This window comes from Mus pahari, chromosome 9 (assembly GCF_900095145.1).
Source record: "Mus pahari chromosome 9, PAHARI_EIJ_v1.1, whole genome shotgun sequence".
NCBI classification, from domain to species: domain Eukaryota; kingdom Metazoa; phylum Chordata; class Mammalia; order Rodentia; family Muridae; genus Mus; species Mus pahari.
This window is the reverse complement of record NC_034598.1, coordinates 56,808,268-56,831,959: the sequence shown is the minus strand read 5'-3', so window position 1 is coordinate 56,831,959 and position 23,692 is coordinate 56,808,268. Positions and strand designations below refer to the sequence as shown.

At 42.9% G+C, this 23,692-nt stretch overlaps 1 protein-coding gene across 17 annotated transcripts in view; it reads left to right on the top strand.

The window, feature by feature from the left end:
* Grip1 (glutamate receptor interacting protein 1) overlaps window positions 1–23,692 on the top strand; it is a 611,271-nt gene that overhangs the window by 450,778 nt on the left and 136,801 nt on the right. For all 17 annotated transcript variants that reach the window (XR_003844501.1, XR_003844500.1, XM_021205771.2 and 14 more), the window contains 5 exons: window positions 7,455–7,590; window positions 8,803–8,948; window positions 15,632–15,715; window positions 20,564–20,639; window positions 22,883–23,028. Coding sequence is in view for 15 of the 17 variants with exons in the window: in XM_021205771.2 (XP_021061430.1) it covers window positions 7,455–7,590; window positions 8,803–8,948; window positions 15,632–15,715; window positions 20,564–20,639; window positions 22,883–23,028 (588 nt within the window). In the remaining 2 variants the exon portion in view is untranslated. The remainder of the gene's footprint in view (window positions 1–7,454; window positions 7,591–8,802; window positions 8,949–15,631; window positions 15,716–20,563; window positions 20,640–22,882; window positions 23,029–23,692) is intronic.

Genomic DNA, 23,692 nt, shown 5'->3' with positions numbered 1-23,692 from the left:
GTCAACTCTCAGCACTGCATAAACCAGATGTAATGGTGGATCCCTATAGTTTTAGCATTGTAGAAGTGAAGGAAGGAAAATCAGGAAAATCATCCTTGGCTACATAGTGATTTTGAGACCAGCCTGGGATACATGATACTCAGATACTCAATTTCAAAAACAAACAAAATAAAACAAAACACAAAAACAAACAAAAAAAATTCTTAGCTCTACAGAAGCCATATTAAGAAGCTGAAAAGAAAATCTAAGACCTGTAAGAAGGTATCTGCAAGCTTCCTATTCAGCAGAGGACTCCTACCTATAACACATAAGTACCTCTCAGAACTCAACAGTGAGAATGGTCTAATTTCTAAGTCTAGTTAGGTAGACACACACACTTATCCAAGGGCCAAAATAAATATTAGTGACAATATCACCTTTGCGGTAGGGCACAGAGAAATTGAATGATTTGCATATTACAACAGGAGACATAAAGTAGAGGAAATACCCCAAAAGCAGTTGAACAGTTTATTAGAGAACTAAGAATCAGCTACTATGTGACTTACAAATGCTACTCCTGGGCATTTATTCCAAAAGAATGAATATTTATGTTCATGTAAAACTCACACATGAATATTTAGTGGCCTCATTAATAATAGTTGAAACCTGAAACACCCAAGATGTCTTTTGACAGTAACTGTTTCACAAACTGTAGCATAGCTTGTTGTACTGTAGATGGTTCTCTCAGGCTGCTGATGCAGACATTTTATTTTAAGGTATTAGAGCCTCACATGTAGCTGTATAATAATGATAACAACAACATAGAGAAAGGCCATTGGTAACAACTGTGCAGAACCAGTGTGTAACTCACGTCAATGTGTAACAGCTTGGGTGAAACAGTAGAGAATGATGCTAAGTGTCAAAGAGGAGGAGGAGGAGGAGGAGAAGGAGGTAGAGGTGGTGGAGGTCGTGGTCAACCCTGAAGGGTTTATTTTCATTCACAGTACATCCATTTAGTGAACATTCTTAAAACACCAGAGATACAAAAACAGAGATTACAGGTGGCCAGAGGTTAAGGAAATGATGGGTGTGGGAGGGAAATGGATGTGTCTATAGAAGAGCAATGTGCGTATTCCTTATGCTAACCAAATTTTCGTGTACCTTGATTTCATCAATGCTACTGTCCTGGGCATGCTGTCTTACAGTGTGACGAGCTGATAGCAGTAGATAAAGGCTCCATCTCCCTCCTTGTAATTTTTTTGCACATGTGAATCTACAACGATCTCAAAGAATAATTAAAAGCTTGGTAGAGATTCACCGTAAAGCCCTGCATAACTGTCAAGTCATGATTCGGACTTCAGGTTGCTCTACACAGAATTTTAAAAATCAATGCTTTGATTAATTACAAAAACAAGTATACTGCAAAGCAATCCAATCAGCAGGAGCTCCGGCTCAGCTGTTCTTGGCAGAGCCCAGGAACCAGTATCTCTAACATTCCCCAGTTACTACAGCACATAGCTGGACTGAGAAACTACAAGGACCAACACATCCCAGCAGCCTTGGGCTGTAACACCTCCCCTGCCTCCAGCCCACTACTGGGATGCCTTCAAAACTCGATTGTCAGAAACCATCCAGAACACTGCTTTCCCACACTGAGAGGACTCTCACAGGCTTCACCTACAGTCTCTGTTTACTAGCCATAGCAGTTGGTACCCTAGAATAATCACGACTTATACCCTAGGTTCAGTGATGTTCATGACACTGGTAACTCCCTCTTTATCCACCTCCTGAACTTCAGTAACCTTCCAGGAAAGCAAGGTTGGCTCCCTTTTTCTAGGCTAGGCCTAGTAGTCATTATTTAACCACAAGGGAGCAGTGTCCAGACACCAAGGCTTTCACAGAACCAAACATTGTCATGGCAACCCTGTATGCAAAGCAGTGTGAAAACACACTGAGATGGTAGAAGGTTTGGCAGGGGTTGAGAGTGCACGGTGTCCATTCTGTCACTGCCAGTTTGTTTTGGTTGTTCTATGTGTCCAAGCACATCTAGAGTCGGGGCGATCTGGGGAGTCAGGCACTGAGAACTTTGTTAGCCTCTCTGCTCCATGCTCCTCTTTCTGAGAGCTGTCTTTGGTCAGGCAACATCTAGTCACAGTTATATGACACGTATCAGAGAAGCATCATGAACAAGCTTAAGCCTCTCCAACTCTTCCCCAGTGTACTGGCTGGTTTTGTGTGTCAAGTTGACACAACTGGTGTTATCACAGAGAAATGAGCCTCCCTTGAGGAAATGCCTCCAGGAGATCCAGCTGTAAGGCATTTTCTCAGTGATCAAGGAGGGAGGGTCCATTGTGGGTGGTGCCATCCCTGGGCTGGTAGTCTTGGGTTCTATAAGAAAGCAAGCTGAGCAAGCCAGGGGAAACAAGCCAGTAAGTAACATCCCTCCTTGGCCTCTGCATCAGCTCCTGCTTCCTGACCTACTTGAGTTACAGTCCTGACTTCCTTTGGTGATGAACAGCAATGTGGAAGTGTACGCTGAATAAACCCTTTCCTCCCCAACTTGCTTCTTGAATATAAACCCTGACTAAGACACCCAGGAATACTAAAGAACAAGCTAAATTACCTCTGGAAGTTCCCACAGGACCTCTGCAAGAACACACATCCTGCTTCTCAGTTATTTCAACTTGGTCCTGTGGCCCAAACATCACATTGACGCTTTTATTGATACTGTCAACTTTAGAGGTTAATTTAGGCAAAAGTGAACACATGTTTATAGTAGGACTTTTACCTGGTTTTTGTTTTGTTTTGATTTTGTTTGTTTGTTTCCTAAATAAAACATAAGGTAGAGAGCTGTTGAAGAAAACACACATTGATGTTAGCCTCCGATTGTCACATGCACAGATACACCTGTGCACACTTGCTCGATCTCTCTCTCTCTCTCTCTCTCTCTCTCTCTCTCTCNCACACACACACACACACACACACACAAAAGGCCACCCATACATTGTCGTGCATTTTGAAAAAGTTTGTATTACCAGATTTTCATATTGTTCATAAGATTTTTTTTTTCATGATTATTTTTGTGTTCATGCATCATGGCTATTGCTTTTCTTAAGACTTTCAGGACTTTCATTCTTAAGAAATTGAATGTACAGACTCAAAGAAAATTAGCAAACAGCTAAATTCCATGCTGCCAGTGAGGCTCGTGTGGGTCTGTTGAGTAAACAGATGTGAACTTGCCCATTCTCCCTTCCTTTTTTGAATGATAATTAATTATACCGATGAGGAAAATCTCAAATCTGGAACCTTCCCTTCCTTGCCCACCAGGCATCACCTGTTTCCTGGGCTGCTGCTGATGCGAGCATGCTATATTTGCTGTGCACGGTCTTCTTCTTCTTTGAGGAATGCTCCTTTCTATTAAAATCACAAAGGAAAGGAATGTCTGGTACACCTCAACTTGCCCAAGTCCCCTGTTCTACTGCAGCGTTTGTTTAGTAAGCCTTGACACACAAGGGAACTCATGCAAACAAAAGCATCTGTCTCCTCCATATTGCATTATTATGCAAGCATTAAATACCAAAAAGGAGCCAAGCAGTGATTGACAGCTTGAATCGAGCCTGTAGGTTACCAGGATACAAATTCCAGAAGTGGGGTTCCTCCCTCCCCCAGACCTCCTCTTCTCTCTCACTCCTTTTAGAAACACCTGTGCCAGACTGAATCAGCTCCTTAGAGACTGAAGAGACTTCCTGCAGTTGGCCTCCTTGTGATTCAGCATGTTTCCTTACAAGAGTATTCTACCTTCGCTTCTAGGCTTGGCTTAATTAATATTACTCCTTTGGTCTGGGTTGCTACTCAGCTAATCCTAATCAATGAAAGGTAATCAATGAAAGGTAATCAATGAAAGAACCAACTCCACCAGGACACAAAACTGTGAGATCGCTCTTGCATTTGGAAACACACACCTTCTGTTTACCTTGCTTCCCCCGGATGATTTCCTCTGTGTGCCTTCCCACAAGCCACACTGTGGCTTTGCATCTGTAACCAGTCTGAGCATTCTGAAGATAATGGGCTTGACAACCTCCATCTTTTGAGTTTTGTTGTCGGGCTCCTCGGAAGCATTCAGCGACCTACTGAATTAATGACTGCACAAATTACTTAATTAACTGGGACATAAATGTTTTCTTTCTTGGTTTAAAACTAGCTCTTAGGAAAAGATTTAAAATATTTTTAAATGAGAGGGTAATTGACTATTACCAGGTCTTAAAGTACCCAGATAAATGGACTTATATTCCAATTGAAAGAATTGAGTTTTTTTATGTTTTTGAAATTCAGCCAGAAACTTTGGCTTTAGTTTTCCTGTAGAGACAAACCTACATGTCTTCGTCACATAGGTTCACATAATAGTAATCGCTTTCATGCAGTACTTACATCCTTGGAGACCCAAGTAGGAATAAGTATCAATGAATTGAATCTTCTCACATGGCAGGCATGACATGGCCACTTAAAATTTTCATGTGTCCTTCTGTCACAGGACAGGCAGAAATAAAGTGGGTCCTAACCAGGAAGCTTCGTTTTCTGACTACCTCATAGTCCTGGTAAGCACTATGAAGGCTGCTAGAAGAAAGAAATTGCCCATCATTTTACCCAGTTGTGAACTCTGTGGACTACAATAATGACCAGAAAGGCAATAGACCCCTGGGTGTAGTGGTGGCAGAAATTTGATGAGGATAACCAGCCACTTTCTGATAGGGCTTAAAGCCTGCTCCACAAGAGGAAATGCATGCTTAGTATTGGAAATCTGGCCCGGAACACAGAGCTTACCAGCCTCAGGGATAAACCTACTACTACTATTCTGTCGAGTGAGCATTGTATCCAACTGCCCTCTAAATGTGTACCTCTGTACCCACAGATTAGTGCAACTCCCAGACATCAGAGAAGTTTCTTTGTGCAGTGGGCAGTGGTTAGCAGAAGACAGCAGAAACTGATAAGAAGTCAAAATGACTGTGAAGTAATTAGCCAGAAATTGAACATTATTCTCTCTCTCTCTCTCTCTCTCTCTCTCTCTCTCNCACACACACACACACACACACACACACACAGAGAGAGAGAGAGAGAGAGAGAGAGAGAGAGAGAGAGAGAGAGAGCGCTTGCAGTGTTAGAGACAGAAAGATTGAAAGGGCCCTAATTTGTGGAGGGGCTGAGCCATGTCTTTTGGACAGGATACAACTGCTACTTGTGAATTCCCAGCAGCTTCAGGTACCCATGCAAACCCTGCACAGAATTAAACCAGTCAACATTTCAGCATGAAGAAGGGAAAGGCACGTGATCCCCTACCCCAAACTGAGGAGCCACTGATGCTCAGGAAGGGAAAGTCTGTATCCTTTAAAGGTGTGCCCCATGGCAGCCTAACCATGCTCCAGTGGGTGGCGCCACACCCTTGAGTATCTGCACAACGTGAAGTGAACTCGGTGGGTTACTTAAATAAAGACCAAAAAAGCTGTAGGGAAGGAGGTGCTGATCTGGGGAGTGGTTAAGAAGAACAGGGAACAATCAATAGGGTCAAATTACATGGTATGGAACTCCCATTAATATGTCTTAATTGTGTGTCTAATCTTAAAGGTCTAAGCAAGATGTTGAACTATCTAGGACCACTATGCATATTTTTAAAACATTCAATGAGTTGTTGTTTTTCCTGCCAGACTTGCTAGGCTCCTTTCCATGTCTGTGCTGCAGATAGACCCCATCCATCTACTACATCATCATGGTCAACTATTAACTTTTAAACATTGACACATGGCTTTCTACCAGCAAAGATCTGGGTTATTTCTTAAGTTGCCGTCTCCAGCACTGCTGGGGCTACATCAGTGTCAACAGCTTGTCTGAGTGGCTGTTTTGTTTTAAGGGGGCACAAAGGATGAGCGAACCCTAGTGGACTTAGGTACAGGTGTTTCTGGGAAATGATGTCAAAGGCCGGGGAACTTCCATGCAGTTGGCCAGACCTTTGATTCTCGAGTTTCAGTCCTCACCTGAGGCTCCAGATGAAATGTTATGGGTGAAGCTGACATTAGTATAAACTCATTGCTTCTTCTTTGGACTCTAAAGAATAGTATAACACTCAGCCACTTGGAAATGCTGGCTTCTTGCTTGACCTGCTGGGCCATTACATCATCAGGCCTGGAAATCCTGACAGCACAGCCTGGGATAACATCTACATCCCTGAAGAAATTAGCACATTTGTGCCTCTCATACTTTTTTTTAACCAAGTAATTAGTTCTGCACAGGACCGCATGAGGTGCTATTTCTTTGCTTAGCGTGGTGTGTTTTGCTATCCTGGTGGATGCTCTGTCATCGACAGTTTAAGTATCAGTGTAATAAACATGCATAGAGATTTTTGAAAAATAATTAACTATGATGTGTAATTAAGAAAATGGAAAAGGGAGTATAAATAATCTGTTGTGTTTTTTTTTTTAATCTGTGGCTTAATAAAAGCAAGACCATTCTTGTTATTTTAAGGTGTGCTTGGCGTTCTAGAAGTTCATGACAACTAAAATTGATAACCTGACCAGTACAAATTGCAAAACCATATGGTTCCCCATCCCGGTCCAGAAAGTATCCGTGTAACAGGAGAAAATAACATGGCAGGAACCTCTAACATAGAGATTGTCATTGCTAAGCCTCCACAGAGTAAATATTGACCTCATCTTTATTCCCTAAAAGAGGTGTATTCTTAAAGTCGTCTTACCTTCTACCCTGGCTAAAATCCAAATATTGGAGTTCCTGGTTAGTGTGTAGATGTCATTTCCACAACATTGGTGAGCTTTGATAATTGAGCTTGATAGAGAAAGTCTTATGGCGGTTACCCCCAAATCCTGATGACCAATGCTGCCTCATTGGGCTGTGACATATTGTCCAGGAAATGATGGGACCTGTCACCTGAGCTGTGATACTTAGATTTTTAAGGATGAACTAATGTTGATAGTACCCCTCTTCTGGCAGTTAGCTTCCTAAGCTGGGAGGCCCAATGGAGTTGGCTGCCCTGTTTTATACATTTGCATGATTACTTAAAATTCTGCTCTTCTTTACCTGGCAAAGTCCTGTTGTATTTTGAGTTACAAGAATAGAAAACAAAGTCTCTAGAGAGTGGCAGAAACCCTGGGGAGAATACTGTCATCGATATCTAAAAGGATTGAGACTATTTATTGTGATGTCAGAGTGGACCAGTCAGTCCACTGGCGTCAGTTTAATCACCTCTCCTACCTAGACTGCCTTTCTCAGCCCCGTCTGCCCTCAGCACCATCCGCACTCAGCACCGTCTGCCCTCCCAACATCGCCAGATGCTGCAATTACAATGAAAGCTGAGGCTTTTTCTCCTCAGTGAAGAAGTGGGGGAAATGTGGGGAGTGGAGTCACTTCGCCACATAGTCAGCAGGCTGGACTGCCTCTCGTTTAATGGGCTGAATGCTTCTCTTTTACAGAGGAATTCAAGGGCTCCACCGTGGTGGAACTGATGAAGAAGGAGGGAACCACTCTTGGCCTGACGGTATCGGGAGGCATTGATAAAGATGGCAAGCCACGAGTGTCCAACCTGCGGCAGGGAGGAATCGCTGCCAGGTAACTGCCTTGTGGGGAAACGGGGCGGGGGGCGGGGGGAAGAACAAGGGTATAATTAATTCAGAAAATTAAAGCTTCTCAGAAAAGGTCACTGATAAATAAATGACAGCTGCCCGCTGCCAGGCAGCATTGCCCCTGCAGAAGCACAGCGTACACTCATCAGGAACTGTTCCCCTGGTGTGCCAATGGCTTGGCTGTCACCCCGGGAGCAGCCCCGCTCTCATGGGTTTAATTCCTACAGGAAGGCTTAAGGTCTGACTGCTCCTCTCTTTAGCAAATGGGCCCACAGTTGGAAGGTGGCGTTCAGATCTACTCAGTGTGGAGCAAATGCTCCCCGAAGATGTGAACTGGCAAATATGGAAGACCGCGAGGCTCGACGCCAAGTGTCCAGGGAAAATGGTCCCCTTTCCTACTGGCCTTCCTTCCCACCAGGACTTAAGAGGTCTCCCAGGGGACATCCAGAGCAGGAAGCTCACACTTTGTCCGTGTGTCCAGTGACATCTATCTTTCCTGCCGCCACTGGTCCCACTGCCTGCTCTTGATTTGGAAGCCTGTCTAAGTAAAGCCCAGAAGAATAGGAGCTCTGTGAGGGGTGATGGTAATCATACTGAAACTCAAGGCTTTCTCTGTAATTTCTTCTTCCTCAATATTCTTATCATATCAGTCCTGTTCAGGAATAGACAGTTCTTTTTTTTTTTAGAGCAAACAATAAGAAATGAAATATGCTAATTTCCTTGGCTCTGACTCTGGTCCCACTTCCAATAAGGACATTCAAGGTTATGAAATGTCCAAAAGGCATGCAATAAAAATAGGAGGGAAAGGGGGAGGGGGATGGAGTAACCAGGATCAGGGTGCTTTCCTAGAGAAGCAACCCTGAGGGCAAGTGGCATACATCTATACCGATATTGATATCGATATAGATATATGGTGTACTAAATACAAAGGATGTAAAATATTTGAAGGACAATTGGAGATTGTAGCACACCAAAGACAGAAGTGCCAAAATGTAACAGGCAGGGTGAGTAGGCTAGTCCCACCCCCACCCCGTCCCACCCAGACTCGGCCACGCCCCTATCTTTAGGGTCCAATCACAGCCTAAGTAGCAGGGTGTTTGCTCTGTTGACTTGTTAGTCTAGATGAGGGAACCAGAAGGAAAGCCGAGTGGCCTTTGGGAAGGATGTGCCTGCTGTAGTGACATGGTTTCTTTTGCAGAAGTGACCAGCTGGATGTGGGCGACTACATCAAGGCGGTGAATGGGATCAACCTCGCCAAATTCCGCCACGATGAGATCATCAGCCTGCTGAAAAATGTCGGGGAAAGAGTGGTCCTGGAGGTCGAGTATGAGCTTCCACCGGTCTGTAAGTAATGAGAGCCCAGGGAAGGATGGCTGCCCGACACAGCATCCTATGCACAGCATCAGTGGGGGAGCAGCTGCTTCACGTTTCAAAGTAACGTGAAATGGGAGACATGTCTCTTCAGAGAAAACTGAAAAAACGCTCAGTTAGCTCTGAAGTTATCAAGGAGTCACGTTCTGTTGAAGTGATCTGTGAACTTTTTTTTTGCCATTTAAGCTATTTCAATAAACAATATAACTTTAAAAGCCTTTGGCGCTATCTAAATATTGTGCTTAGACTTAGGAAAAGTTTTACATGCTGCGTATTGGCTCTTCAGTGGATAAGCTCATAAAAAAAAATAGAACAATTCATATCAAATCTAATTATTATTAAGCAATGATAATAGTAATAAGTGCAGCAGACAAATTTTGAGAACATACTAAATGCCTGGCATTGTAACAGCATCGACATTCGTTCATGTTGTCCTCACCACGGGGACCACAACAGATCAGAAAGGAACTTAATTATCAGGCCAGACGGGCCCAAGTGCCGGCTTCACTTGGAGTGACTACATGTCTTTGAAAACGTTGCTTAGGCTCCATGTCTCAGGGTTACCATCTACAAACGGTGGATCATTGGTTGCCATGAGAGGTGACTGAGTATTTGTCAAACACTTAGAACACTTCAGGGCATCCTACAAGTTCTTAGTAAATCTATTAGATAGATAGATAGATAGATAGATAGATAGATAGATAGATAGATAGATAGATAGATAGATAGATAGGTGATAGAGCTAGATATAAATATATATAGATCAATATATAGTCTATTGATCAACCAGTGAAAACTGTAAGACAGACATATATAATTGTTTTTCACATTAATTGAGGTGTAAGGCAAGGCTTTCTCCAATTAGTAGGACACAGAGCATTTGAACGCAGCCTGTCTGCCTCCAAAGGCCGTTTGCTCCTCTCCTGGAGTATGGCTTCTGCTGTGTGTTGTGGCTACCTTCCATTTGAGCTGGGTTCAAGCTTCCCATCTCCTCTGATGAGCTGTTCCCAGGGATGTGCCCCCCCTCTTCTTCCTACCAGTGAGAACTTAAGTTACTATGAATAGGTGGTGATAATCCATGCTCGGTAATGAGCCGATAATTATTTATTCTGCTCCGGCCATGACTGTGTTCTAGGAGCATGGGGCACGTTGGTGGAGATTGCAATCTGCAAGCAAAAACCACCACGGTAACTATGTTATATCAAAAGAGATAGGGAAAGCGTTAGGGAAGTAAGTCAGAAATAATGAGTGGGGTGGGGTAGGATTGGGACCAGACCACAGTATTAAGTAAGGATGTTAGGAACAGTCTTTGAGAAGGTGACCCGGATCCAGAACTTGAAGGCAGTGAAGGAAACAGCAATATGAACTTCTGATGGAAGATCTCCAGGCAACTAAAGCTGCCAGTGATAAGAGCAGAAGGCAAGACAATACGTGTGGTTGTTCTAGAAGCTTAGAGGCCATTGTGGGTAAAATAGAATAAGCAGGAAGAGATTTAAGAGACAAGGCCTGAAATGTGAGGGGTGGGGTGATCTTACGGGCCACTGGGAGGGGCTTTTGCTGTGTGTTCTGATTCCAGAACCCTGGGCTCTAAAAGAGGTCAAACATGGTCTCCGATTTCCAGAGGCTTTATGGCGGCTGGCCTGCAGACAGAAGCAGTGGGCCGAGATAAAGGTAGGGAAGCAAAGGTGGGAGGCTACTCCAGTGATCCCAGTAAGAAATGGGGGTGATGAGGGTGTCCTAATGAGCCCGAGGCAGGCTATGCAAAGACAGAGTCAAGGGTCACGCCAGGTTTTGAGCCTGAGCAGCCGCAATGATACAGTTCACATTAATGGAGCTAGGCAAGATTACAGGGAGGCCTGTCTGGTTGGGGAAAGATTGATTGAATACTACATTTGAGACTCTGTTTGCTGTGTACACAGAAATATTAAGGAAAGCAGTGTGGGCAAGCTATTTCAATGGAAATTGAGATTGGGATAATACAGAAGGTATTTGAGACTCAGGGACCAGATTAATCTACCTGGGCTGTGTTAAGTTCTCTGAGCCTTGAAATGCCCACCTGTAAATGACTATCATCATTGCTGGGTGTACTGTGTGGGAATTCAGTAGTGTGATCACATACTTAGGCCACTGTTACATACTTGGCAAATATTAGCTGTTATTAGCATTACCGTTACAAGGCACTGTGGTTTCTTTAAAGCTATGAAAAGTCAATTTGCCTTTAAATCATTATCTCAACCCGTTGGCCAGGAGTTAAGAAAACCAGCTCTGCAGAGATGTGGCTCTCCTTTATACATAGGCCTTCCACTGGGTGTGTGTATCAGTAAAACACATTCCCTTCCTAAAGGAACTCACGATAGGGTTCAGGGTAAGGCCCAGAGTGGAAATTTGTCCAGCTCATGCATGATTCAGAGCTGGGGACTTGGGGAAGAATGGGAAGGATGGGGCAGATTGAATAGGGAAAGGAAGGGTCTAGGCAGAGGGCCCAGTGAGAGAGTCAGAGGATACAGTGGCCTGCACAGGCTGGGCTGTAGACAGGCTTGTTGGAGCACAGAGTAAAGACAAGGAAACCCAGGATAGGGATGTAGTCTGCAAGGCAAAAGAAATCAGATGATGTGGCCCCATGGAAGATGTGTGTGGTGAATCTTTACGTGCTTTTAAAACTGCATGGTCGGACCACAGTGTTTGAAGGTATCATTTTAGAAACTATCAGGAGAATATTCAAACCTTAGGTATGAATATTCTGAGGCTGTTACTGCTTTCCAGGAGAGATGATATCTGTGGACCCTACAGCATCTTTACAGTTAAAGAGGAGAGAGCTGGGACTAGAGATGTTTAGGAGTTGAGTCTATTGAAACTCGGTACTTAAATAGATTTGTCTTCTCCGTGCAAGAAAGCCGACAGGAAAACAAGAGAATACACTTTTAAATAGCAACATATCTTTGGTGATACAATTCCGCCGGAAGAGGCCGGTCTACCAAGGATGATCTCTACCTATTTTTCTTGTGTTGAGGAAATTATTAAGACCTGAGAGTTCAGAAAGGTGGAAGGCATTAACAAGCCATTCATGTACTTAGAGCATGAAAACTAACCAGACCATGGCAGCAGCTACCTGAGCCACCCAAGGTGGCACCTGCCTATTCCCTCAGCATCAACACCCACACACCCAAATCTCAGCTGTCTGTGAGATCAGAAAAAGCTGGGAAGGAAGTGTGTGTCTTCAAGAGAAGATAGATAGATAGATAGATAGATAGATAGATAGATAGATAGATAGATAGATAGATAGAGCTTGACCTTGGGCAATCCATTCATCTTTCCTCAGATTCCATTTCTTTATGGGAATGAAGCACTTGGTTGACTGTGTTCCATACTTCAATTTAACGGAAAAATTCTGTAATTTCTCTCAGAACTACTTGGGGAGAATATAAGCCACATGTATCTCAGGCATTTATGCATTAAGCATTGATCCACAAAGTGCCTTCCCACTCTGTGTCCACAGAACCCCAGTGGAGTTTCGAAATGCTAACTAATTCTGGGCCGTTTTCAATTGACACTTAACATTTTATCATCAGCGTAAAAAAATTAGAATGTAATTTGGGGACATTTTATTTACTTAAATAGTGCTTCCATTTAAACTTCAGAGCTCCAGATTTTCCCTGTTTAATAATTAAAAAGAGAGATCTGTCGGGCCTGCTTAGCGCCTGTTACATCATGAGCTGAGGCAGACCAGCTGTCCAGCAAAAGGAATCCTTTCTTTCCTCAGATGTGTGTGTGTGAAAGCACGTCACCCTGAGGCCATCTCGTTCAGACCCCGTGGTCACCTTGGTGGGAGTGTTGAAGGAGGAAGGAGGGGCGTTTGAAGATTTCTCCATGCAGTTCTTTCTGGGGTTGAGTCTGCAGGAGCAGGGCTCTACAGAGCTCCCCTCGGAGGCAGAAGGAAAGCATAGGCCCACCCACTCTGGCTTCATGCCCTAGCCCCATAGGGACACAACCAGCCACGTGGGCAAGGGGACCAGATAAAGTAGGAAACAGTTCGACTCCTCCTGTGGAGGTGGTGATAGGGAGGGGGGACAGAGTGTTTGGCTTGGAGCAATCATGTCAACTGTAGTAAAGCAGCTTTGCAGAAACACATGAGAATTCACAGAAACCACTGTATCACGGAGACCTTTTACCTGGCCCTGTGACACCACCACCACCACCCCCCCCCCCCCGACTAACCGCATTTACTACCTGTCTCTGGAGCAATGAGTTATAGTCCCATGGTCGTTACAAGGATGCTAAGACTGAGTGTGAAAAAAACCAAACCAGCAAGGGCCAATCATGTGAATCAAAACTGTAAAGATCCAACACGGTTTGTTAGTTATGTTAAAATGTTGCCAACAATAACAGTTACCAATTGCAAATTATAGGGAGTAGCCTGAGGGCCATCCGAAGCTGTGGGTAGTCCTAAAGTCTTCATAGGAACCAGATTTGACTCTAAGAATTCTGTGGTCAGCTATAGAAAACCAAAACAACATTAAAATCCTAGTAACTTCACTTTCCCAGAACAGATAGCCAGCCAATGAGCACAGGTGGCCCAGACCTGGAATTTGGTTGTGTATAATTGAAAGATGATTTAATGATTAAATAAACTAATATTTGCAAATTGCTTTGCTGAGTTCTGGACACAGAAGAGATGGTCCTTCAGTTACTTCTCTCCACATCTTCGCTTTCCTCACCCTTAAAGTGAAAATGTTGTATTCTTCAAGTGGCTTGTTGACTCGTGGAAATAAGAGATCATTTAACTCAAGCCCAATTTTGTTCTTCATTTAATTAAAACTGTCCCTCAATTCTTGGGTCTGTCTGTTCGTGTGCACTGCTCCTAGTTGATTAGAGTAAACTGGGAGTCCCATGATAGCCAGGAGGTGACATTCAATTAAATCAGCCACATAGCAAACATTTGTTCTGCTGGACATTCGTGCTGCTTCTCAGCATATCCGGGTTTTTCCTGTCCTTCATGCCCCAGCCTGGTGGTCTGCAGATCAACTTCAAGTACCACCACGATTCTGCGAGTTGGAAGGTGTAGCTTTCATACTAGTTCCTACAGGATCCCTTTGAGAGTTTAGCATTTCTGATAATTAAAAATAACACCACTTAATGCTTCATTTAAGCCACTAACTAGTTGTACAAATGGGATGAAGAGAGTAATTTTTATTGGTTCTTTAAAAATGTCTATAGGCAGATGCTCCTTGAGTTTAGGTGGAGTTATGTCTCAAGAAACCCGGTTGTGAAGTCAGGGTGATTTTATAAACCACCCCCACTATTCATCTCAGCCTGACCCACCTGAAATGCACTTATGCCATCCACAGTAGCCTGGGTTTGGATAGGCTTATTTTATAATGAAGTGCCAAATAGCTCACATCATCTGTTGGACACTGCACAGAAAATAAAAACAAAATATGCAGTGTGTCTGTTCCACACCACGGTAAAGTCAGCATAATGTATCTCAAGCCTCATAGAAGTCACAGACTTTCTGACAACAGTTTTATATAAGAAACATATTAAGATCAAATAACAGTATAAAATGTGATGTTGAGAATTATGACTCTAAACATCATTATACCTTTTTGACGTAGGCTCTTGCTAAGTAGCCCAGACTGCCCTTCCACGCCCTCTGTGGCAATTCTCCTGCCTTAGTGCCGTAATTATAAGCATGTTCCATCATTCCCAGCTTCCCTTGTACCGTGTTTTCAGGGATTGAAAGACATCTACTTCTGTACAGCATACACATTTTCTTCTGTGCACCAACAAAATCACCCCCACACTCCTCATGTTAAAATCCAATTGGTGGGATTTTTTTTTCATGTAGCTATAGTATATTATACAATCAGAGTCACTCAGTATGTCCCAAAAGCAGTTTCACAGAGTCTTTCAGGGGCTATGCCTTAACATGACATATACTTGCATGTGTTGTTCAATGTAATTAGACACTGCGACTGGCAGTACAGTTTTGTCTTGTGAAATGAGAGCAATCAAGGGCAAGCAACAGAACGAGGTGATAACAGATGAGTTTAAGCAGATCTCTCTTCTCTGTCGTCGACACAGCGTGAACGTACTTAGGATTTCATTAGCTCTCCGCATCGCGTTTGGGCTGCTGGCAACTTTGTCGAACAGCTGCTTATGTGTCAGAACATCTATTTGCATCAAGCACTCCATGGACTGTAATCCGGGAGGAATGAGTTTGCCTCGTATTCCAGCTTCAAAACTAAACATGAATGCAGGAATTATTTCATAAGCTTGGCAGAAGTCATAATGCCTTTGTATTTCACAAAGGAAAATGTTTCTATTTATTGAAAATTGCCTTGCTTGCTCTGTAGAGTTTAAGCAATATAAACATCACCCCCTATCTAGAATGTGTCTATCCAGAAGGAAAGGAATTAGCTGTGAGGTTTGCTTCTACTTGGAGCAATATGGGTCATTTATACCGATAACTACTTATAGTCTCTGAATGCCATTACAATTCTTTTTCCTCTCAGACTTCATTGAGATTATTGCTCTTTTCTTCAAAATAAATTATTTGCAACATAACTTACAAGCCTATTATGGCACATTGAAAAAAATTACAATAGAAATGTTATTACAGCTAGACTCATGTTTTCCCATCTCATTCCCCTGCACAGCTGTACAAGGATCCAGTGTTATGTTCCGAACGGTGGAGGTCACTCTGCACAAAGAAGGCAACACCTTTGGTTTTGTCATCCGAGGTAGGTGGAGGCTGAAAACTATGGGAAGATACAGAAGGCACCTTTTTTTTTTTCTTTTTGCTTTTTNTGTCCTGGAACTCACTCTGTAGACCAGGCTGGCCTCAAACTCAGAAATCTGCCTGCCTCTGCCTCCCAAGTGCTGGGATTAAAGGCGTGTGCTGCACCCTTAAAACCTGATGTTTCCAGAGGGGAAATTATCTTTTAAATGAATAAGACAATGAAGAAGCATCGAATGAATTCCAAATGATCGAATTTGCTTTAGCCCAGTAATACAGAGCCAGTACCTAGAAGGTCTGGTCAGTTCCCAGTGACCACACTGACTAAGAACTTTCCAGTGTTCCTTTGTCTTTGTAACTGGTTTGCGATTCTGAATCAAAACTGTTGATAGGGATGGCTTGATTCAGTACAGGAGTATTAAGCCATTACTTTACATGTTTACATTACTTTCTTTGGAAATGAATTTTATTACATTAGCTTTCTAAAAAAAAAAAGGGCCAAAGATAACCTAGTCCTTGGGGTCCCCAAGTATATCCAGCTCAACCTATCTCATTACGGGACGGCCTTGATGCTAAAGTCAAGTGACTTCATTAATTCTGGACTATGTCTCTGGGTTTTTATGATTTTGTTTTTCTTATAACTGATTTCACCCCTGAAAGACTATTGCCGCATTAGCAGTTCTCAATCCATAGTGTAATAATGAGATTCAATAATTATGAATGCATCAGACATTTTAACATTACACTTTTGGGGGGATTCTTTTCTGTTGATATTGTTGTTATCTATAACATTTTTCTACTTTACAAGAGGAAAATTTCTGTCCAAATGATTTATAAAGTATAAGCTAATACCAACTGCTCATCTTAGTATCAAACACTAAAACAGCTGTGTTCCCTTGGATAAGCTTTTCTTTATAGCTGAGCTCTAAATGTTCAATTCTAATCTGGGTCAGTCATTTAGCAATGCTATCTCCCAATATAATATTTACTAAGCAAGCATGCACGCCAGTATAGCAGTAAGTGCTTTGGTATCATAAGACAATGACCCTACCTCAAGGAATTAAGATCGGTGAATTTAAGACACAAGTTGTAACTTCCGCCATCCGAGTAAAGCAGAGGATAACTTAGGAATTCATTGTGTGCTGGCTCAGTGGTTATGACATTTTTCTGGTTATGAAGTTTCTCTGGCCAAAACCTATGTTTCAGACTCATGATGGGCTCCAACATCGGGTTACAAACCACAACCATTCTTAAATTTCTTTTAAAAATAATTAGATAAATATAGTAAAAACTCTCCCTATAAGAAATTTAGGCTGAAATGTATTGATTCTCTTTGGCAGTTTAAACATAAGGGAAGTGCTTTTGAAACACAAGCAGAAATTCTAATTGTTGAAAAAACAGCATTTAAGACTACTTCTGTTGTTCATATTCATGACTAATTACTACACGGTTAATCAATAACTAATCAAACTTTTAATGTAAGATTTAAGCCAATAACAACTTCTCATTACAAAATAAAGCAACTAGATGCAACTGAATTCCACATCTATCTCCACGCAAGTGATGGTGTAATCTTACCAAAATATCCCTTTAACAATTTTCAGGAATCTCAAAAGTCTATGAGGCTGAAGTACTAGCTGATACATGGGAGGCACCTCATACAGGAAAGAAGGAGTGAATGATTCATTTAATGTTCTTCTATTGAATTTGTGTGATTATAGGTGCTATTCTAACGTCTCCATAGTAAAGATCCAGTTTTAGCCAGTGACTGCCACATTTGTATAGACTTTAGAAATTGCCTTGTTACACTGGTTAGGCATAAAGGTTTACAGTTTTACATTTTTAGATCAGTTCGAAGCCCACCTCTAGAAAGTTTCTCTGCTCTCTTCAACCCATCCATTAAGGGTCAGTGGCTAATCCGGTTGAGATAGTATGAGGGGTAAATATTAGCACATTTGACATAGCCGTAATTTTTAACTCAGTTTGGATCAGTGAGAATACTGATAAATCATGAAGGAAATGGATCCTTCAGACTGAACATGTCCATTCCATGCTGAGAGTTTCTTGCTCACATGTTCTCATGCAACTTTGTAGCAAAGGATGGAATTCTGTTTCTAATGCTTGAAAAAAAAAGTCTTGGTTCCAGAAAGACTAGAAAATTCTTCCCATAGAACAAAGCGTGGGACCCCCATGTGTCCCACGTTAGAGAGTTCATCCTTGGGACGAAAGAACATTCTCTAAGTCTCTGAATAAGCATGATAATAATGTTGATATAATGATATAATGTTGGTTTAATGGGTAATAGTACTTGCCACCAAGCCTCATAACCTGACTTTGATCCCTGGAACCCCTGGAACACGGTAAAAAGAAAGAATTGACTCTTGGAAATGATCCTCTGACCTATCCACCCATGTACAAATTAGAATAACTTAAAGGTTTAAGACAATTTAAAGAACAAAATCTATTTTTAAAGAGGACTGTGTCCCTGAGGTTTTTACAGTGGACAAGGAAACTTAGACATTCCCAAGCTGAAAGCTGTGAAGAGTCTGCTCATTATTACACATAAGCTTGTTGTTCGCATGTTTCCTCTGCTGTGATCCTGGCATTGGCTTGCTTTTCTGGGGCTAAATATTGAATCTAAGATCTCATGCATGCTAAGTTCCCCTACCCTGAGCTCCATTAGCAGCCCAGATACTATGGTTTTTAAAAGCATCTCAAAGAATGCTAATGGGGGGCTGGTGAGATGGCTCAGTGGATAAGAGCACCCGACTGCTCTTCCAAAGGTCCGGAGTTCAAATCCCAGCAACCACATGGTGGCTCATAACCATCTGTAACAAGATCTGACGCCCTCTTCTGGAGTGTTTGAAGACAACTACAGTGTAATTACATATAATAAATAAATAAATCTTAAAAAAAAAAAAAAAAAAAAGAATGCTAATGGGTGTCTTTCTAACCAGGGAGCATTGCTGGTCTCAGTTACCTATTGTACATTGTATGTCCAAATGCCTAAAACCTAAGTCAATGACAAACTTAGGGGATTATTTCAGTGATGATGAAACGTCAGCTATCAAGGAGTTTCCAAACACAAGTAGCATGCATTCGCATTTCATATTTAAATGTGGATCCGAGAAAATTGTGGGAGGGTTTCTTGGTGGCTCTAACCTGCATCCTTTTCTAAATCTCTTCTGTCATAGAAAAGCAAATGTACCTTGTAGGAATGTTTTGCAGAAAAAGAAACAAACGAGAACAAATAAAATGCTTCTTAATCTTTCTCCTCGGCCAAATTCCTTTCATTCCCCTTCCCCTGTGCAAAGTTTGAGAAATTCCAGTCTGTTTCACCACACACTCATTGAAAAGAGATGAGGATGATGGCCTTCATATTTATCAGGTACCGGGAAACTAGAGACTGCCCATGTGATCTCCCAGGATGACAATACATAAGGAACTCGGGTCACATAAGAAATAGAAGAACAGGAAATATTAAGCCTTAGATAGAGGAGTCTCGTGGTCTAGAACCACTATTTTCAGCTTGGGGGAAAACTTGTTTGGCGAAAAGCAGACATAATATTTTTGTGTGCTAATAGTCTACTCTATATAACAAGGACAAAGGCATGACTTGGGTGGCATCAGCTGACCATTAGGAGAATGTTGTAAACTCTACCTTGTCCAGATGTGGACTGGGCAGCTTCAGACTTCGTGAGTGCTCCATTACTTCGTGAGTGCTCCATTACTTCATGAGTGCTCCATTTCTTCGTGAGTGCTCCATCACTTCATGAGTGCTCCATCACTTCGTGAGTGCTCCATCACTTCGTGAGTGCTCTATTACTTCATGAGTGCTCCATTACTTCGTGAGTGCTCCATCACTTCGTGAGTGCTCCCTTACTGGTAGCCATGAGCACAGGCTGGAGAGCATAGGTAGAGGAAGTTGTATAAACCGGTCCTAGATCAAAAAAAAAAAAAAAAGAAAATTCCCAATGGACTACCTTCTATCCGAAGCTCTATGATGTAGATCTACAAACACCTCTACAGAAATTTTCCTTATGCAAAATTTTAAATTCCCATTTGCAGTCAGTAGGGGAAAACAGGCCAAATCTGCTCCTAATATTTTGAACACTATAATTTTTGATTATTTATTTTTTGATTTAATATTTGATTATTTGGCCATTTATAAGCCACTTAGATTTGTTCGAGGCAGGATCCTATTCTACAGCCAAGGCAAGCCCGGAACTTGCTACTTAGCCTTTATATAGGTCAGGCCGATTCAGTACTTACGAAGATTCCTCCTGCTTTAGCCTCCCAAGTGCTGAAATTATAAGTGGGTACCACACATTTTTTCCTTCCTTCCTTCCTTCCTTCCTTCCTTCCTTCCTTCCTTCCTTCCTTCCTTCCTCCCTCCCTCCCTCCCTCCCTCCCTCCCTTCCCAATGTGGTCCTTTTCTTGAGTCTCTTCTAATACACATGGTAAGAGACCCGCTTCCTCATGTATATCATGGCCCAAGCTCCGCATAAGGTACTCATACCTGTCCATTGTTTATGATGGGCAGACGATCTCATTGGACCAGTAGTTTTAATTAGTGAATTCCACGCCATTCCCATTGTCAAATGTCTTATACCACTCTGAGAACTGCTTATATTTATTGCAAGGTGGAGCGGTAGTGACTTCAGAAACATCCTGCCTAAAATAAATATGACTTTTAATGATTTTACAGTCCAGAGAGAAAGCTGCACGTTCTCCTCCCTATAGCCACAAACACACTGCAACGTCTTGGCTGGCACTTTGTGAGTGACTCTTTCGAGAAGGAGCAGCAGTAGTTTTAAACGGCCTTCCTTTGTTTGGTTTTGTTTTTAACTAGGGGGAGCACATGATGATAGGAACAAGTCCCGTCCAGTTGTGATAACCTGTGTTCGTCCTGGAGGGCCTGCTGACAGGTAAGCTTCATCTTTCTGCATCATTATGCAAAATCCATAGAAGACAGCTGGGGATGCCGAAAGAGAAAATGGTTGATAGCGTCTCATAGTAGCAGCTAGATATCAACAAGTACGTATGTGAGAATATAAAATATAAAAGCTCAACAAATTGGCGCTGTGGCCGCAGAGAAAATCAGGGTTGGTCTCCGGCCCCTACCTGTGCTTCCTTCCCAGCAAGTGCTTGTTCTGAGCTCAGTGCCCCCCTGCTATAGATCCAGACACCACCAGCTGCCTCTCAGGTCCGGGTGGCCTGACTCTGCAGAAGCACTTATAGAAAGTGCCAGGCTCTCTGAGGGCAGATCCTTGGCCTGTGTCCTTCAGCGCTGCTGTGCTCCCGTCTTGGGAGGAATCAATGGTACCCTGACTCTGACCATCAGCATCATCCCTGACTCGGACCATCAGCATCATCCCTGACTCTGACTATCAGCATCATCCTTGACTCTGACCATCAGCATCATCCCTGACTCTGACCATCAGCATCATCCCTGACTCTGACCATCAGCATCATCCCTGACTCTGACCATCAGCATCATCCCTGGGCTGCAGCACCACCTCGTGATGATGACCCTGCATGTCACAGGAGGGTGACATTTAGTCAGATGGAAGAGATCGCGTCCATCTCTAGAGATGTCTGCTCCTTGAGAAATTGGTGCAGGAATGGAAAGTACTCTTAGGGGTTTTCTCATAAGCCTTGCGGGGTTCACAAGCAAACTCTTGATCTAAGATGCCCGCACCTCTCGAGATGCGCGCACCTGTGTTGTTTTCTGATGGCAAAGGTAGGCTCCTGAATAACGGAGGAAGGCTGCTTCCACAGAATCTGTTAAAGGGTAGGAAGAAGACACACCAGTTGCTTCTGCCTATCCGTTTAGAATCAAAATAGACATTTTTTAACCTTTTGGGAAAGAGACTATCACAATGAATACTATTTATAAAGAATTTTCTATGATCTAGAAAATGCACCACCCATTTGGTTAACATAGTCTTATCCTAGACTTACAACCACCCTGTAAGTGATGCACTTTAATTTTCTCACAGCTGACCAAACAAAGCCATTGGCAGGCTTTGAGTTAAGACTGGTATTAAAGAGGACGAGGCTACACGTTCAGGTTTCTCCTCCACAACTCATGCTGGGAGCTCACTTCTAGGGAGGATGGTATTTCATATAAAACAAGGAAAGGAGATGTTGGCTTCTCGCCTGCACTAGTGTCCATCTGCCTTTGCAGAGGACGGCACACAATGCGAGCCTCAGAGAGCCCCACCCTTTCCCTTCCCGCGCCTCTCTTGGGGACTGCTCCTTCTAAAGAAAATAAATGTATACACACTCCTCATTAATCTTTATGGTTAGGGTTAGCAAGAATGTCAGGAGTGATGCACACACTATTGCCAAATGAAATTAGAATCCGAGACGCCCGAGCGCTAAATATGAAACTTGGGTCACGTGCCTAGAATTATCTAAGTGAATTAGATTATTTTGGGTGTCATTTCTATTCTCCCAAGTCCCACGTTTGTCAGACCTCTTTTTGAATTTTTCATCTTGGCCCCTTCCTTCCAGCAAGCAGAGACGGTGACCCGAAGGTTACTTTGACCCTGCCTTGGTGATGTCACTAACGTCTTTGATTGTCACCTCCGAGTGCCTTAAGACTGTGGTCACAGCAGGGAGAATATTATTTGCCTGCCTCATCCAAGGCATATGAGGCTGGGTTGGCATGATTGGCAAATGGCCTCATAACTCAGTGGGGAAATTTAAAAACTGGGAAACTTCTCCCCAGCACTCTCTCTTCCACTCGGGTTCACTGCTGACAAATGGAATGGAATGAAAAGGCCTCTCTGTTCCACCTAACTTTGGGGAAACAGGCAAATGCTATTTCCCGGGCTCTAATAAATCAATTTTAGACTTTCAAGAGAAAGCCTACAAGAAGGGAAAATGAGCCTCCCTCCCTTTCATCCTCCAAGAGTTAACTGTAGATTACCAGGTTGTTGGCTAATAGGTAGTTATTTTCTCATTACTGGTGTTTGTATTACAGCGATTTTCTGTCCGGGGCTACCTCTTTACACTCTTACTGTCACTCCCGATGCCTGAGAAGAGTGTAGATGGGAGGGACGTGGCAGAGAGTGCGTGAAAGCAGGACTCTGGCTAAGTGGCTATTAAAGCTGAGCCCCATTACGCTGGGTTAATCAAGACTGTTCCTTTATGCTGTCTCTAGAGAGGGCACCATCAAACCTGGAGACAGGTTGCTCAGCGTGGATGGAATTCGGCTCCTAGGAACCACCCATGCTGAGGCCATGAGCATCCTTAAACAGTGCGGACAAGAAGCCACGCTGCTGATAGAATACGATGTCTCCGTGATGGGTATGTGCAATTTCTCATACTCTATGCCAGTTGTCCATTCCTGAGAAGCCACCTAGGGTTGGGTATGAATGTCTGTGCCCTCAGAGCAGCTAGGATGGCATGGGCACACATTTTCCTCTGAGTTAGGAAGAGGTTAAGTGGTACTTTTCAGTGGCACACAGTTCTCGTGTCCACAGTTTCAATAATAAAGTCCCATTCTATCAGTGTTTGACCTAGCCGTCAGTTCTTCCATACACACTATACCTTTGTGCCAAACTAGTTTTACCTTCTGGATTAAAAAAACTTGAGTTCTGGCTTTCTGATTTTCATGTCATTGCAAGAGAGCCCTAGTTGCTACAATTATCTTGAGAGTGAGGTGACAGAAAAAGAAGCCAAACTGAGTTTCTCTTCAGAGGTTCTCAATGACTTGACTCAAAGTAAATGCTGATAACTACATAAATAACTGTGTCAGAATATGGGTCACTCTCTACACTCATGGAAGAGACGAGAATGCGTGAATGAGGCAAGGCAACAACATTTCTCTAATACGGCTCGTATGCTGGTGGTATACACACCTACCCATTTTCCTGCAAACAGCATAATTTCATTCTTTATGGCTCACAAAAACTCTCTCTCTCTCTCTCTCTCTCTCTCTCTCTCTCTCTCTCTCTCTCTCTCTCTCTCT